Source organism: Stegastes partitus, unplaced genomic scaffold (assembly GCF_000690725.1).
Source record: "Stegastes partitus isolate 25-593 unplaced genomic scaffold, Stegastes_partitus-1.0.2 Scaffold32, whole genome shotgun sequence".
Lineage (NCBI taxonomy): Eukaryota > Metazoa > Chordata > Actinopteri > Pomacentridae > Stegastes > Stegastes partitus.
In genome coordinates this window covers 815,566-834,302 of record NW_007577763.1, presented here as the reverse complement: position 1 = coordinate 834,302, position 18,737 = coordinate 815,566, and the positions used below count along the sequence as shown (strand labels likewise).

The following is an 18,737-nucleotide window of genomic DNA, read 5'->3' as shown; positions in this document are numbered from 1 at the left end:
TGATCCCACACAGCAAAGTGTTCAAGGAAGAAGGGAATTTGAATTAATTGCAGAATGAAAGTTATGTGTTATTTGTCCCCTTCCTTCCCTTTTTCTATTGTGCCGACAGACTATGCCAATAAACATGTCCACATTTGTCCATATTTCTTTAATTCTTATTTATTATGCCGTGGAGCTGTCTACACACACCATGTCCAGAGTCATGACTACGACTGGAAGTTAGGTTTAGCAGGATTCTTACAACTTCAACAGGTATATCATGCCTTTATCAGAGGTGTACTGCAGGGTTCTCACCAGCGTCATAACAGAGCAACGGCCCGTTACGCTGCTGCCTGAAAAAATTACACTGCAAACTGGGCCGGTACGTTGTTTTTGAGGGTACGTAACTGGAAAATATTTAACAACAAGCGCAGATGAAGTTTCACGTCGTCTTCGCTGCTATTTGCCAGCGTATTCGCCACTAACCCCAAGCTTATGGTTAAAAATCCTGGCGAGGACCCTCCTGTACTGATCTGTGAACTAACCTGTTGATTAGCTGGTGGGTTTTTCATGCTGACTCAGAAAACTGACACGGAGGCATTGCTGCTCTTTGGACTGAAGTGTGTCACAACCTGATGTGAGTCGCTGCTCGATGTGATGACATAAAAGCACACAGACCAAGATCACTGCTCATCTCATCTCTGCATACCTGGAGGAACACCAGATGAACCAGAGATACCACCAGGCCTCAGCATCAGGGACGATGTTTTTGACACTACAGTCACAGTGGAGCAGGATGGTCTAAACCAGACACAGTGTGATGGTTGCAAAGCTGCCCAGTGCCATCCAGAACCAGTCCACAACCTGCACCCAGCCTTGAGTGGACGAAGCCCAGCACCTCGTCCTCGGTGGGTGGTCACAGGAGCTGTGGGAGCCCACCTTAATGCTGCCATCAGTCTGCCAGTGGCCCGTGCCGGACCCCCATCAGAGCAGACACGGTGGTGTGGCGCACCGGTAAAAATCGATAAAGTCTTTACCTGCCCCATCTGTCTCTTTACCAGCCCTGTCTGCACGCCTGTCACCTGAGAGCAGGAGGGTCAAACCCAGCCGCCGGGATCAACAGATATTCAACATCACGGTAATGCAACTAAAAGCGTTGAAGCAGCATTTCACATGCAGGAAACAAAAAACACCTTTAATGTCTTTATTGTTCGTTAGCACCCAAAACAACTGCAAGCTCAGTTTAAGGGCTGATGTCTGGATTAGAGCCACTGAGATCGTCAGTTATTGTTGTTCCATAAATAAATGATTGTTTCTGCTTTTAGTCTCTGGACAAACAGGCCCGTTGTTCTATTTCTGTTTCAGCTCCAGACTTTCTGACTCCTCTGTGAGGAACTTTGCGGAGGGGTTTCTTAACTTCTGCATATTGTTTTAAGGGTTCAGAAGCTTCAGCATTTTAACGTGGGTCTGAAGGTGTTTTTTTTCTTCCGCATGAGGGGGTCAGTGGAAGAGTTCATTTCAGAACACAGCATGATCCGGTCACGTCTCGTGTTAATAGAGGACACAGGGGAAAGACGTCTCCTGATAATCAGAAACCTCCTGATGAGAGAGGGCAGAAAGCTGGAAAATAAGTTTGTCCACATGAAGACCGCCGCATCTCTGCACCTCATCATGTCTCATTACCGACCTCTGTGGGGTGGCAGAGCTAATTCCTGATGAACCACTTCATCAGAGGACGCGTCTTTGAGCTGATAAAGACGGCGCGTCCTCGCTGCAGTAGAAGTCAAATTAAGAACCTCCTTCGTAACATAAACCGCTGAGTGTTGATTAACAGTACCAGACACCCCGCTAAACCCAGAACACAATGGAAGCTGTATTAATACACCAAATGGCTGTTTATATCGCAGTTTTCACGGCTGCCCCACCGTTGTGATGTTCAGGTGTCATTTCTCAACCAGCAGACATCACCGCTCAGCGATCAGCAGCCTCACTTTGGTGACTGTGACCTGGCAGGAACCAGAACCATTACACCTTCCATTATCACCTCTAAATTAACTCATGATTATTGAATGAGCACCACTAATTTATGTGTATGACATTAATTAAGACAGGATGAAATTGTTCAAATACCATCTGACTGGAAAAAAAAAGGACAAAATGACAAAACTGACTTGAAATGAAGCGACATAAGCACAATAACCTCCAGTGATCACAGCTCCATATGAGACACGCTAACCTTCAGGACGATACGATCCAAAAATAATAACTACGTTTAAGTTATCCAAGCGCCGCCACGGAAGCAGATCAGGACGAGGAAGTGTGTGTTATAATAAGAAGGGAACATCCAGCTGTTTGACAGCCGGAACAGGTGGATGGAACAGTTGAAGGACACACATTTGGTTTTCAGAAGCTCTTCCCTGAGGCTGTGAGGCTACACAGGCTCACTCAGGCCTCCAAACTTCTCTGCAGCTTTTACAGGAAATGTTGGGATGAAGAAACAGAAGACAGAGTCTGCCGTCTGACTCCATCCATCTCTACTTCAGTATGTGGGATGTCTCACCCTCCAGCCACAAAGTCCAACAGAGAACCAAGCCCTGTTTACATCAGCTCAGAAACTGTCGTCTGCAGGTTGAGAAGCCTCCACATGAAAGCCGGTAGCCCCAAATGAGCTGCTGGTGAATCACATGGAACGATGTTTAACATCAGAGACTCACAGCGTGGCGCAAACCAGATGATTCACAGAATAAATGTGATGTTGTTTGATGAGAGTCGCAGGAGAGCTGCTCACCAAGCCCAAACACACAGCTTAGAGCCAATTAGTCAGGGGGCATTACTGAACTGGCAGCAAATAAAAGCAGGTCAAACTTAAGATGGTTTGCTCTTGGGTCGGCAGCAGACGGGGTATTTGTACTGTACACTGTATGCATGCTGCAGGGAGAGCAGGATGGGAAACTTTAAACAGGTTTGTACTTAACTGATAGTTAAGGTGTCAGATGGGGTACTGGATAGCTCAGTAAAGAGAGACGGATCTACTAGATAGCAAAACAACAACAAAAAGTGAGTTAAATACATATTTTTCCACAGATATTATCTTATATATGTTCCACACACACATGTTGAATAAATGCAAATTCCTCCTGATCAGATCTACATCTTCAGAGGAACTGAATTTCTTTACTGCTCTTAAAACTGTCAACTAACTACCAACACAGTCTTCTGTTGTGCGTTTACTTCACATGAAAATCTGTCATCTTGGCTGGTCCAATCACCATGCTATTCTTTCTTGTCTTAGAACAGACAGGTAAAGTTCTCCAAGATCATTTAAATCATGCCCAAAACGGACCTATTTTCTTTATTATTTTAACTCCAGTTACAATTTATCCCAACACACGCACTGTAATGAACACGTGCATCCAAATCTGTGCTGCATGTTTTCAGTCCAAGTTTGTTATGATTTCCGCAGTACTTTGTTCTGACAGTACTGTTAAAAGTGTTTGAGAAACTGGAACACAAATGACTCTAAATCCTGCTGCTTCCATTCGATTTTTATATGCTGTGACATAATTTCAAGCACATAAGGTTTTACAAGATAATAGCCAGGAGAGAGTCTGTGTCCAAGGGACTAATAATAAAATACAACAGGGTAAATGGGTTGGGTACTAAACTCTGCCGACCCAGCTCCATACATACTACCGATTCACGTTAAATTATCCGTCTATAAATTTGGCTCTGCTTATCTGAGTCAAATCACAGGGGCAGCAGGCTACACAGAGCGTTCTGGATTCCTTCTTTCCTGGCAGTGTTTTCCAGTTGCTTCTCAGGAATCCAAGGCATTCCCAGGCCAGGTGAGATTTGTAACTCCTCCAGTGAGTTCTGGGTCTACCTCGAGTTTTCCTCCCAGTGAGGCGTGACCAGAAAACCTGCAAAGGAAGGATCCCAGGAGGCATCCTGGTCAGATGTGTGAACCGCTTCACCTGGCTCCTTTCAACATGAAAGAGCAGTGACGATTCTCTCCGGATGTCGGCGCTCCTCACACTTTCACCGAGGCCAAGCCCAGTCGGTCTCTGAGGAGGAAACCCATGTCGGCTGCTTGCATCTGCAATCTAAGGTTTTCGGTCGCAACCCAAAGGCCATGACCACAGGTGATGGTTGGAATATAGACAGAGCATTCAATCAAGAGCTTTGACTTCTGGATCCCCAAGAAGAAGTGCCACCTTACTGTGGTGTTGGGGTTCCTGTGATCCTTGGCGCCACGTTGTCAGGTTGTAGTGACTGCCAGCTAGTCCTGGGGGATTCAAAGACCCCTATGAAGGTCAACAAGGAGCTTCAATACCTCCCCCACAACACAAACACCAAGACCACCTGTACAGCCAGCCTAGGAGGGAAGCTTGCTGGTAAGTGTCCGGTGGTCGAGCCTTCATCCGTGTGTCTCAGCTGGACACGGCTTGATGAAGTGAAATGGAGCTGCCACCTGCAGAGATAGGGGTCAGATGTGCTGCAAAGCACGAGGCAAGGCAACCACTAAGGTGTGCTGACTGCAGGCGTCACAGAGTGGCTCTGGGGACGTGGAGGGTTAAATCCATCGGTGCCAGATTAAGAATCTGAAAGCACGACAGAGAGGGAATGCCCTCGAACGCGTCTCCATCCGAGTCAGTCAGGGCAATGGTAAGTCGAAGTGGTCGCAACTGTTGATACGACTGTTTCCCAGCCATTGATTTGTTTGTGGCAGCCCGCCACAATATCATTGGCTGCACACATTGATTTTCTTTTCTTTTTTTTTTTTTTAATATTTAAAAAGGGTACAAGCCGATGTCATTGCAGAGCTGCACACGCTCAGGCTTGACTTCAGAAATGGGCTCTCTTGGGCACCGCTATAGCTCACTTGGTTGAGCTGGCGACCCATGTACAGGGGCTGTAGTCCCTGATGCAGTGGCCGTGGGTTCGAATACTGCTCATGGCCCTTTGCTTGCCCCATTCTCCTCCCCTACTTTCCTGTCTTTCTCTCGACTGTCCTGTCTAATAAAGACAAAAAGGCCAGAAAAATACCTTAAAAAAAAAAAAAAAGAAGAAAGAAATGGGTCATCATGTGTCTCATCGCATCACCTGCACCTCCTCCTCCATCGTTGGTCCTCTCAGTGAGGATGAGACTGATGATACACCTGTACTTCCTCATTTTTAGGCCCCTCCCCTTTTTCCTCCTCGTCTCCTTAACTGACATCGTAGAAAAGACGAAATCATAGGCGTGTCATACCATGATGAATAACAACAGTGAAATTGAAAGATTTGGAATTATTTTTTGGGGTCATTTATTGTAGGGAGAGTAAAGTAGCACAGAAAAGTAGTGTTTGGTCAGAACTGTATTCCAGTATCAGTTCACATGTGGTACCCCACACTACTAAATCAACATGGAGGTAATCAATAGGGCCTTGTGTTTGCCTCCAGTTGTCTTGACTTCGGCTAACTGGCTGCCATCAATACAAACAACAACAGAACGACACGCTGCTTTCGTTGGAGCTGTTTAAACACAACACGTACGTCCCACAGGACCGTGTCTTCGAGAAGAAACAGCATCTGCACACAAAAGCAGACAAACTTCACGTTTCTCTGCAATTCATTAGCAAGGGACAGTTGCCTCTGGGGTGCATTATTGTTATTAGAAATTCCAACACAAAGACAGCCAAACGCACAACCACGCCCACACGTGCAGCCGCAATGTCACATTCATGGTGCAACCCGGCGTCTTCCCACATGACGTAACTGAAATGGATGCCCCGGTGGAGAACTCACTGAACTTGTGGTGGGAGCAGAACACATAAAACAATTTAGGAAAAAAAACAAGCTATCGTGGTTATACAAGGAAGACTGATGCTAAAAGCTCTCCTCAGCAGTCTGACGAAGTGCTTAAGGTTCAACTTTTTGCGTTGCACACCAGTGATGGATGGAACAGCTACTATCCGAAGTACAACCGCTCCACCAGGTGAAGAGCAGACGTGAGTTAAAGCCCTGAAACATCTCACATTACTGATGGAAAAAGCTCAAGTGCTGGTTGATTAGAGTCGTCTCCATATGCGATCCGGTTCATTACTCATTTTTGTCTCTACGGGCGCAAATCACCAATTAGTAATTAGTGAGTCCATTAATTAAAGTCCCTCTCCAGGCAATAATTAAACCCCTAAAAACTCCTCTTTGTGGTACAAGTTACACATTTAGAAGTTTGAACATGAAAATCAGTCCTTCCTGCTTTGAAATGGCTCAGGTGTGACTCCACACTATTGCCTCCTTTAGAGATATTAGGGCTGGACCCGAACAGCCGAATACTTGGTCGCTGTGGTGGTATCCGGATATCAATTTTGGGATCCGATATTCGCCCACCGCCCGCCTTTATTTGAGTTTGTTTAAATGCCCTTTACTGTGTGAATAAAGGGCATTTAAACGTGCCGAATATCCGGATATTCGTCATGAATTGGGGCCGAATATCCGGAGCCAAGAAATTGCTAATCACACCAGTCCTAGCAGATATGCACGTTTTGTCGACTTTTTCTTTACCCACCCTTCACAAGACGCTGCAGCACGAGCACACCAGCTCGCTTACAACTCTGCTCAAACACTACTCAGCACTACACACTATTGTCGTAATTTAGCTGTTCAAACAGGAAATTGAGCAATAACGATAGAGAAAGCCCCACCAGTAGATGGGACTGGTTCTGTTATGTCTGAAACCTTTTAAAGTCAGTTTGAAAGCGGAAATGCTCACGATATATCTTTTAAGGTTATCAAAAACTCCATATGGACATTGGGGAGTCTTTACAAAGTTCCCCACATTGAAACACTGGTAACACTGGCATCATACACCATGACCTTCCATCACAACAGCGACGCCTCCACTGCTCTGCTGTTATATAAAACTGTGTGTGTGCACGTCTGTCTGTCTCGCAGCGTGCAGGCTGCTGCTGCTGCTGCTGCTGGTACAGACAGACATCATTAAGCTGCTTGACAGCATCAATCTGGGCTGATGGGACGCCCATGCTGGATGTAGGAGGCCCATAAAAGACACCTTTAAGCTGGCACACACCATGCAGAGACACACTTAGAGCCTTTCACTCTGGTGTGACACCGTCTATGATCCTGTCCTCTCTGCTGACAGACAGCCTGACTCTACCATTCTCTGCTTCCCCCCTCTCCATCCTCAAAGTACAGTATTCAGAGCCCTGCCAGGGCTATTGAAATACTGGTTGAAAGCTAGCTCTGCTCTCCAGAGACTCAGCAAATGTGCTTGTGTGTGTGTGTGTGTGTGTGTGTGTGTGTGTGTGTTGGATGGGGGGCTGGAATGGAACATGCAGGGTTTTTAGGGTTTTTTTTTTTCTTCTTCTTCTCGTGGAGGAATGCCCATAAATCCAGAGACATTCGGTTTGAGTCCAGCCCCGCTAACACACTGTAAACGCTGCCTCACGCTCACAAATGTTATTTCCATTTTCACACGTCGGGGTTTGGATCCCGTTTCCGTCTTCATTTGCACAGAGCGACACGAAGCCGTAATCTGACGAGGCTTTAAATCTGCAGCGGCTCGTGAAAACCTCGCTGCTCTTAAAAACTGCACACGGAGGCAGCAGACTGGTCGAACAAAAGTAGTTAGAGTAAGATCTAGTTAATGCATCAATAGCCATGTTTGTCCTCAATGTTCTGGTGTGAAATATGTATGTTTTGTAATCCAATGCGTGTATAAGAAAGTCGATCAAAAGGTTTCATGAGTGTGTTTGTGATGAAGTCTTTATTTATTTCTCACTTCTACCTTATATGTGTATTAATAATGTTTAATAAGATCATCTACATCAGTTATTTATTTATAAATTTTACTCAACCACCATACGATGATCTCATCAATCTACACGACTGCCACATCTCCATCTCCTACCATCCACATTGTGACTCACTTTGCTTTGTCAAGACACATTCGAGCATCTACAGCATCACAGTCCAGCCCAGCTGCTGACGGCCGTATTATTCATTTCATATTTCGCTGCTGTTTACGGTCATATGTTCTGCTCTGCTGATTTACTCTCTGTGTTCCAGTGAAGGTCCTCTTGCTGTGGCCAGACCGCCGTCCTGCGGATCCAGACCGAGCCACGGTAAAATCTCTGTCCGCCTGCCCAGTGCCACTGGCAGCGCACTCCAAACAATATCAAATCTGGCGTGTTTGCACAGACAAAGAGTCGGGATTGCAAGTGAAACTAATCACTGCATTTGGCTTTGATCACAACAGCGTGAGTGGAGTGTCCAGCAGAATTTGCAGCAATTTTCACACAGACTTCTTCACAAACATGCGACCAATTTAGACGCTTTTCCCCGCTGCAACACTCGAGGTCCTTAATCTGCTGTTGGACATGATTAAATAAACAGTCCTCCACTTATTATAGCGCCACATATTCAAAGGCAGCTCACCAGAGTTTGTGACGATGCCAAATGTTGTTTCACTTGAAAGAGAGCCTGCTGGCCTCGGCTCCTTATGTAAACATCTTAATCCAATCATCAGCCAGGAGAGTGACACAATCTTCATTGTGAGGAAATTCGCTGGAATGGGAATCCACAGCATGACACAGAATCAAAGGTGTTTTCTTCAACAGGATTACCTGTTTGAATGACGGATTAATAGAAACCGGATACGTGGATGCATTTAGCAGGTAAACGAAGCAAAAAGCGTTAATCCTGTAATCCCATAATACAGTCTCACCTCTGATGTTTAGAGACTCTTAAATACAAGAACAAACAGGTTGGATGCTACAGAAAGCAGCTCTGTAAGCAGTCTGCGGTTTGCTGACTAAGACGCTCTCAGAACGTTATAATGTCAGAATATAAAATGTTATATTGGCCTGGTGGGAATTTGTGTTGGAGCCCAAATCGTGCCTTTTTTTTTTTTTCTTATTCTTTGATTATTTCCATTTCTTCTCCAGTGCTTCACTGTTTTGTACCCAGGAAACCAAATGAAACAAAACATACTGAAAGCAAAATTGAATTAAATAACACGGTGTTGTTTCACATTTCCAGAGCAGGTAGTTTATGTATCCTACTTATTTTATTTATTATTAATAATAATAATAAGCAGGGGATCCAGAGGATGCTGCTGCCTCTGCTGCCAGTCTACCGTCACATATAGAGGGAGAATTTATTTATGCACATTCTATTTACACCTTCAATTATTCACCACAATGTGTTTCATGCATGAATGTGACACACATTCAGTAGAGACACATTATGGTAATTGCAGAGCCACACCGTCACCGTACCAAAGAAAATCATGAATATGTAAATTCCCCTTCACAGCGCGGTCTTCTTTAACGAGTACCGATCAGCGGCACCGCCATCAATACCGGTATCAATACGAGCCCGTCTCTATGTAACTCAACAGTGCGTCCCTCTCACAGCACCTCCTCCCCGTGCACACTCTGAATCCAAACATGCACGGGAGGAAATGCTTTCTGCAGAACAGAATCAATGCGGAGTTCATGAGCGGTTGATATCACGAGCACGTCTGCGATGTGTTCAACGCCGACACGTCCAAGTTAGCTCTGATAAATTACTCTATTGATGTTCATAACGCGGCGCCGTCAGCCTCACAGATGCAGCTCTTCAGCGGAGTTATTATGAGCACGGAGGCAGCCGTTACCTTGACAGATCAGTGGTTCCATACACTCTATGGTTGATCACAGAAACCCCATCACCTCTGTCGGTACGGGCTTCACATTAGCTGTGAATGTGTGCTGCTAACTCGCTTCTCGCATCTCCAACTTAGCGCTCAGTTTGCAGGTTAACTATTTACTAAACTGAATTCTCAAGGAGGTGGACGGTTAAATTTAGCAAAATAAAATATCAAAAAATCACCTAGAAATGGTTCAGACTTGCACTGCAGAGACAACATGGTGCTGTTCAGACACAATACACATCGAACCACTTATGCCTTTGAATTTACATAAACATCCATCCATCCATCATCTCTACACCTTACTCCTCACTAGGGTCATGGGGGGCTGGAGTCTATCCCAGCTGACTCAGGGTGAAGGCAGGTTCACCTGGACAGGTCACCAGTCTATCACAGGGCTACACTTAGAGACAGACAACCAAGCACACTCACATTCACACCTACGGACTATTTAGATTCACCAATTAACCTCAGCATGTTTCTGGACTGTGGGAGGAAGCCGGAGAAGCCGGATAGAACCCACGCTGCACGGGGAGTGTAGTGGAAAAATACTGCATCTGCATGAAGAATGTCAAAGCAAGTTTCACTAAGTTTCATTAAAGCTGAGTGGAAAGGTTACAGGCCTAAAAATGTGTTCTCATAACATCTTGGTAAAACACTAGTGGCCGTACATGGGAAGAAGAAGTTGTGCATCCCATGTGTTTAGACTTTTGATGCCTGGTCCAGCGTGTTTAGTCTTCTAATGTCTGTGGATGAGTGCACCCTGTATACCCATCTGTTGTTTTCCAGCATGGGATTGTTATACTACCGTTGGAGTAAAGGCCACGCCTTTACATGTAAAAGAATACCACGCTGCCTGCATTCATGCGTACTCTCCTGCAGACTGCTTGCATTCTGTATGACCTGTACCTTCAAAGCTTTGAATAAAACAAGACAAAGACTACTGGACTTTATGTAGATCATAGAAAATTTCCACAACAGGGAGAACATGGAGACTCCACGCAGAAGGACCCCGGGTGTCCTCATCGGGATGCGACCCGCTGACCGTCTAGCTGCGAGGCGACGATGCTCACCACTGTTCCACCTTGCAGCCCGACTTAAATATCCAAGTTTGCTAAATCTTTCCTCCCTCATGAGGAACCTGGATCCATTGCTAAGCTGCTATGTCCTGGTGTACTATGCAGCACTCTGGAAAGCAAACCTATTTTTTAGTATCATGCACCTTTAGAGCACTGGGTTTACCAGAAACGTGCATTCTGGATGAGCCCACATCGGTCCACTACAGTTTCTAAGATGTTTCGTTTGTATGCACACACCAAAGTCGTGCTATAAGTAGCTCATTTACACAAGAAACTAAAACGCCCAGTATCACAGAATATGCATCAAAAGCGCTGCTCCACGCAGACCTGCAGGCATACATAATTACATATTACATCAAGAACTACTTATTGCACTGTACGCTGCTCCGGGCGTCGTGAAATGTCACCGTGAGAAGTTAGAACAACACGAGGCAAGGAAAACAGAGAACGTGCATATGATTAAGCAACCTACACAAATAGTGTGTTCAGATTAACCCTCTACCGACCACTTCACTGGGCCTTGAACCTTCTGTTCTATATAAAAACAAGTGCAGATACGAGCAGGTAATCTGGGTTACTAGAGTCTACGTTCGCGCTCCTGTGATGCTACAGATTGGTAAAAGGTTCATGTTTCGTTAAACTTGTACTATTGATTCTGCCGTTGTTCACGTTTTCTTTAAAGACAGGATGTTACAGAAGAGTTTGGTCGCACCTTAAGGCGCCCACATCCTGAGCTATTACCACATCTTTAGAATAATTAGTCCTATCACATGATGTCTGTTTCCAGCCAGATTACAACAGACCTGATCCACAACGCCAGGACCAAATCACCTTTAATTCTTAATGAGCGCTGAGAACAGAACTCTCCGTACGTGAGGAGGGAGTTAGCTCAATTTCCTCTGGAAATGAAAGAAATTTGTTTCTGCCAGTGAGAGAAGATAACAGCACAGCCCGAAGCTTCGTGTGGACACAAAGAGTTTATCTGAAAACCACCAACGGAGCGCGAGCAACCGGAGCGCACAGTCTTCTGCTCCAATGACAGATACATTTCTCTCCTCCTAAATCGGCCATGAAGTCGTCCGCTGCCAAAGAAAACACGCTTATTTGCATGATTCTGCTGTCAGGGATTCCCAGCTTCACCTAAGTGGATGCACGAACACGTCGGAGCCGCTCAGAGTCAACTTTTACAGTAAAACATCTGCTAACCAGGAGGAGGTTTTACCCACTTTAAAATGGAAATAAAAGAACCAAGACTGATGCACAGCCCTCTGTGTAGCAGCACAAATACATATTTATCTCTCAGGAACATTCATAATGTGATTCTGTTTCCCGCCACCTCTGTCTGGTAGGAGCTGCATTTACATGTCCGATTAATTTTTTTAAAAAGCATCGTTAAAGCCTCCAGAACCTCGTGTTGTGTTGCGAAGAAGTAATGAATGAGATATCGTAACGCATCCCACTTTATTAAACAGAACCACTTACAGAACACGCTGTTTGTGGAGAGACGGATATATATTTCACAAAGGGAGCTCGTTTTTTTTTTTTTTTTTCCCCCCATTTTTTAATTTACTTGCTCAACTTAGTGGAGAAAATAAACGAGAATCCAAACAGAGCAGCGATGATGAATTATAATTCACACTTGAGCAGCTGGCCTTGTTGGAGGGAGACGGAGGAGGTGGAACAGCGATCTACCTGTGTGATTAAAACCGATGCTCAGCTCAAGATAAACACTTGTTGAGAGAAGCAAGCAGCTGATTACTGGATTACATAAGGGGGCAAATATTCTGATTAAAAGCTGGCTCTGAGATCGGTGGCCGTTCTTTGTCTACCTTTCTTGTTCACTGGCTGCACTCTGGAAACCCATCAGGAAACAGGGTCAACAATCAGATCGATGGACGTCAGTTCAAAGCGGCTCGGCGACGAGTCGAGCGTCGCGGCGCCTCTCGGAGGAAACAACGGCTCAAACGGCAGCTAATGATTTTACTGTCTGTCATGTGCACACGGCATCGGGAAAGTCATTTCAGGGGGAGACACAAGGACAAGAAAAGATGGTTTCAAATTACAAGGGCCGTCAAAAAACGAGGTGACTGAGGGAGGAGAAGCTCATGAGTAGCTGGAGTGTGAGATGGAGGTTTATGTGTGAAAGGTAGAGGGGTGTTAATAACTCACCAGGAGGGGATGTAGTGAGAGGCCCTCTTAACTGTTTATTATCCAACTTTATTTTGCAGCCTCTCATTCAGTTCAGGTTTTACAGCTAAAAAAAATAACGTCATTATTTTGTATAAGTGAGGAAAGAAAGAAAGAAAGAAAGAAAGAAAGAAAGAAAGAAAGAAAGAAAGAAAGAAAGAAAGAAAGAAATAAGAAGCTAATTAAGTCGGCACCTGTCTTTCCATTCTGCTGGTGTTGGTGTCTCTGAACCATTCAGTGAAAATTACCCTGAGCTGCTCCTTCATATCTACGATCTGTCTGTCTTTACTGGCCTGCATCTGCATCAGGGACGTGCTGTCAGGGAGTCATCACGAAACGTAAAAGGAAAACTAATAATGGCAACGTAAAATAAATGCGTCCACTGGTTTATGCTCTAAATTTGTTTTCTGTATGATTCCAATCATTCTGATCATTTTTATTGTCAGAATCACTGAATGTAGCTCCAGTCGTGACTCGATAATCCGACCCTTAACAATCTAAAACTTTGCTATCCGACAGGCTTTTAGGAAAAAAATGGTAAATGGACTACACTTATACAGCACTTTTCTACCTTAGCGGTACTCAAAGTGCTTTATAATGTGTTTCTCATTCACCCGTTCACACACCAGTGGTGACGGAGCTGCCTTGCAAGGCGCTAGCCTGCCACTGGGAGCAATTTTGGGTTCAGTGTCTTGCCCAAGGACACTTCAGGGCAGGGGATCGAACTGCCAACCTCTCTACCACCTGAGCCACAGCCGCCCTAAAAACGAACAGAAAAACTGCCTTAACATACTGACAGCCTTGGATTCCGACTCCGACATGACACCAATCAGGATAACGGCGTATTATCTGACTGAACAATCCCACAGATTGGCTACGTTCACACTGCAGAACTTGATGCTCAATGAGGATTTCTTTGTGAGTTCCTTCACATTTCCAGTTAAATGCGACTTGTATGTGATCTGCTGTGTGAACTTCATGCGACCCAAAAGTGTCCCGCATGTGCAGAAGAGGACACGACGACGTCACACGCAGTGAGCGTGCTCAGTGTTTTAACATGGATGGTAACGGTGGAGTGTATCTGCCACTCCCCCGCCGCCACCGATGGTGGAAACAGAAGTGTGAGCGCTAACTAAACTAGCATCAGCAGCCAAGTACTGCCTGTGTGTTCCACTTCCACCCCGTCGGAGTGCTGCCCCGGGGTGGAAGTGTCCCCAGACCACCCCGAATATTCTGATATTCATCATTAATTTGGCCTGAATATCCAGAGACCAGAAAGTGCTATTGGGACCAGCCCTACTAGTTATTATAACAACTATGAACAATAGAACAACAAATGAGCCTTCCAGCATCAAGCCCTCCTTGTATCTGGACCTCCGTCTTGACAATCCGACAGCCTTGTTATCCGACATAAAAGAATGTTTTACATTTAGTGTCGGATTATCGAGTCACAGCTGTATTTCCTGTTCCAACTTGTTGCTGCTCGTCTTCTACACAGCCGCTCCAGGCGCTGATAAGTTAGATCATCAGGAAGTCACATGCACTGCAGTGATCCATTCATTTTTATTTTATGTTCCAACTGACTGCCAAAATCCATCCATCCATCATCTCTACACCTTAATCCTCACTAGGGTCATGGGGGGCTGGAGTCTATCCCAGCTGACTCAGGGTGAAGGCAGGTTCACCTGGACAGGTAACCAGTCTATCACAGGACTACACTTACAGAGAGACAACCAAGCACACTCACATTCACACCTACAGACAATTTAGAATCACCAATTAACCTCAACATGTTTCTGGACTGTGTGGGAGGAATGACTGCCAAAATGGAAGATTATATATTGAAGCTTTAAAATTTTTCAAAACTAGTCTTTCAGTCAAAACAGGAAGTGATAAATAATGGAAGACCAACGCCAGAACTAAAAGGTTTACTTCATCTACAAATGAAGGTAAGATGGTTTTCAATTTTATTTCATAAAAATATGAGATCAGACGAATAAAAAACAACAATCCAATATTTAAAAACTACATTATGACCTTAAATAAAATAATATTTTGTTAAACCGTCTGCATGAAAATTGATTAAAGCTTCAGAATTAAAAGCTTTTAAAAACAACTAAATATTTCAATTAAGGTCACAATTGATTTATTTTTATTTTTTTGTGCGCCGCTCTATACTTTCATTTGTATTGAATGAGCATGAATTGTAGAATTGCAACACATGGGGGCAAACACTCTCTCTCTCTCTCTGTCAGTGCTATAAATATAAAGTTCTTTCTCAACCAAACATGTTTCATATCCCATCAGCATTCTTTACACACACACACACAGGTGAGGTACATCGCCGGCAGTCAGCTGAATAGTGAATAAACTGCTTTTGTGAATCTGCCTCCTTCCAGTCATGAACCTCAGCACACGCCTCTGATCTGCAGGCGGCTGTACAGTACGGAGGCAGCAAAGAGCGGCTAAACAGCTGCATTATACAAAAACCACCAGGCGTCTGTGGACAGCCTCGAATGAACGACGTGAGGCTCGCCGGCTGATTCCAACGACCCTGGAAGCTGCATTCAGCACACGACCCTCATCAAAACAGACCTGCTACATATGAGAACAGACCATCATCGTGTTCTGTCCGTTGCTCCACAGACCAGAAAGCATCTCAAGGAGCCATTAAAGCCTGTTGTGATGTCTCCAGACTAAAACCAGTCCTCCATCCTCCTCCTCTCTGGACTGTGGGCAGCAGCAGCTCGACTGGATTTAAAGCTGCAGGTACTGTAACAGCCCATTTGGCACTGGGCTAAAACCAGGGGAACTGTGGGCCTGAGAGAATTAATGATATGTGAAATATCTGGAGCTGAAACTGAAAACAAAAAGCATCTTCTGGGGACACGGGGGAATCGCATTGGCTTGTTAAAAAGAGGCATTTTTATGGGACAAATATGTGACAAAAAAATTAACTGGAGCTGAACAATTAGCAAAAAGCGGCACTTCAGGATGTACAATCTGCACCCAGAGCCCAACCTGTTGGGTCAGCGCTCATCAGGTGATGCTCCAACATGATTAAATCTATTATAAAGTGGAGACTGAAAGAAGAAACGTACTGGAACTCATGTCCGTCATAAATAATAATAAAAATGTTAAATATTCCAAATCATTATGTCAAAGAATGTTCAAACAAGTGTGTTTTGTTTCACTTTAAATGAAACCGTGAAGAGTTGGACACAAGCTCGGATCCATCTTTTATCTTTGAGCGACCAGAGGAAGGAGATCAAAAAGATAAAAATGAGTTTCCTCCACAGGACGGCTGAGCTCAGCTTTCTCCTGGAGACAGCTGAGGAGCTCAGACAGTCCAGGAGGGGATCAGAGGAGCGTCGCTGCTCCGAGGTGGTTGGACATCTGATGAGGACGCCTCCCGGGTGCCTTCCTCTGGCGGGATCCGGGCTCATCTAACTGGAAGGAGACTGTGGGATTGACCCAGAAGTTGCTGGAGGGATTACATGTCTAATCTGGCATGGGGACGCCCGGGGACTCCCCAGGAGGAGCTGGAAAACAATTCTGGGAAGAGGAGCGTCTAGAATACTGATGGACTGTCACGGCTACAGCCCTCGGTCACTTGACCAAAGCTGCTCTCGTTGTTCACCATGAGGACAAAATCTTGCTCCACATTTCTGCATAAAAGTGAGGTTTATCACTGGACTTTCATCAGATGTAATTGCTTCTTTTATAATAAGTACAGGCGTCCAAATATTTAGGGGGACTGATTTACTAAGGAAGCGTATTCTGGTCATTTCAAGGTGAGTCTGTGGAGGAGAACGTCTCGTCTGACACCTCAGCATGTGTGTTGGTGCGAACACAGCAGAGAAGCGCCGCTCTGACTCACTGCTAACACCACAAACTCTCCCCTCCACTCTCTGATCCCTCCCCTAAACTGATTTCCTCTGGAAGTCAAACCGAGCGGCTCCTGTCGCCACCGCGTTCCCAAACATTTCTTTAAGAGTGGATTTACTTACACCGCCGAGAGCATCATCACTTACTGCTGACATTTAATTACTAAAGTAGACAGGAGAGGAGACATGAAAACTAATTCCCTTTTCCTACCGCCGTCATCTCTCAAGCTCACAAAAGTTTCCTGCTGCACTTCTTTTTTTTTCCTTCTTCAAACATCCACATGAATCACATCCATCTCCAACCACACTGACTGGCTCCCTGCCAGCAGGAGAGTCCAATAAGTCATCAATGATCCAAACTACAACGTGCACATCAGTGGAAAAGCAAGTGAACATCCACTCCTCCTACAGTAGTTTCCTTACACACCTGCGTACCTGCTGGAGCCACGAGGCTCCTGAGCACCAACAGGTGTGAGCTCCGTCCAGCAGCTCCACACGTTGGTGCTGAGAGGAGCTTCAGCCTCCAGAGCTGCTGCTGCTTCTGTCTCTCATCACCAACTTTATGTGGAGCAACCAGCAGCAGCAGCAGCCTCTCTGCCATGTCAGGTGTTCTCAGGACGGGAAGTCCCTCCACATACCTGCACAACTCCAGCAGCAGACGCGCATCCAGCATCCACCGGAGAGGCTGGCTTTGGCTTTTCTTTCTTTTATTTTTTTAAATTACTATTTTTAAAAATTTCTTCCCCTCTTAACTCCGTTTAGTGCAAAACGTCAGGACATGAAATGTAAAGAAAAAAAAAAAAAAGAAAGAAGAAGAGGAATGAATCGGTCCTTGCCTTGAAAGCCGAAGAGCAGCGCGACGCCGGTGATCCACACGCTGTGTATCCAGAAGTACCGCATGGTGTCCGGGACTCTTCCGCACGAAGCTCCGTCTCCAGCGGCTCGTTTCCAGGAGAGAAAGCTGCAGATGAAGCCGAGCGGAGGAAGAAATCCCGGTGTGAAGTGGAGCTGCTGCTACTGCTGCTGAACACGAGAGCCGGAGACTCTGTCGCTGCTGCTGCTGCTGCTGCTGCGTTCACGCGGACATTAGCGACCCCTACCGGAAGTCTCAGCGACGGAGACAGGAAGTGAGAGTGAGCTGCTCAGTGTGTGCTCCTCTAAAGCTGCTTTTCATGACCGAATACAAAACTAATCTGGACTTCATTTAATTCAGCATCATAACTTATTTATTTGTAAATTTATTTCTTATTATTTTTTAAAATATTTTCCACTCAGCAGGTCAGATCACAGTTAGATGCTTTTATCATCTTATGACTAATTGAGGGCTTAATTGGGCTCCAGTGTCTACACACAACAATGAGGGTAAACCAGGGTAACACATCTCATTCAGGCCAAATTTTCTGATCAATATGTACACAAGAAGTATGCCTGGTAATTAAATCATGATGGACTACGACTATAACCACGGCTGCTGCTATAAAACTAATTGTAAAGAGCATCTTCCACCGTGAAAAAGGGAAGATGCTTGTTTTAACTCAGTCATTTTGATCAATACAAACTAATTACTGATCCATAAGATTAACATCATTTTCAAATGCTGACTTTAACAGCAGTATCAATGTAAGAAACACTTTAAGAATATTCCAAACGGTTTGATTATTGCCTATTAATTTCAAAACTGATAGGACAAAAGGTATAAAGTTAGAAATTGGTCCTACTTCTTTGATTTCCCCAGACCAGTAAATTAATTTCAAGTCTATTTGAATACTAGCAAAAACACTGCCATTCAAGCAAAGAGGGACGTGACAATCTGAAACTGATTTTTCTATATTTTTGTGACTAGCACCACATCGTCTAATTCTGACTTGTAATGAAGACATAAATAAGTCTCCTCAGTTCAGCGAGCAGTTC

General features: G+C 44.9%; 1 protein-coding gene across 1 annotated transcript in view; it reads right to left on the bottom strand.

Moving 5' to 3' along the window:
• lsamp (limbic system associated membrane protein) overlaps window positions 1–17,863 on the bottom strand; it is a 523,212-nt gene extending 505,349 nt beyond the window's left edge. Inside the window, exon 1 of the mRNA XM_008299969.1 lies at window positions 17,663–17,863. Within this exon, the coding sequence (XP_008298191.1) occupies window positions 17,663–17,726 (64 nt within the window). The 5' untranslated portion in view covers window positions 17,727–17,863. The remainder of the gene's footprint in view (window positions 1–17,662) is intronic.
• Between the last annotated feature and the right edge of the window lie 874 nt (window positions 17,864–18,737).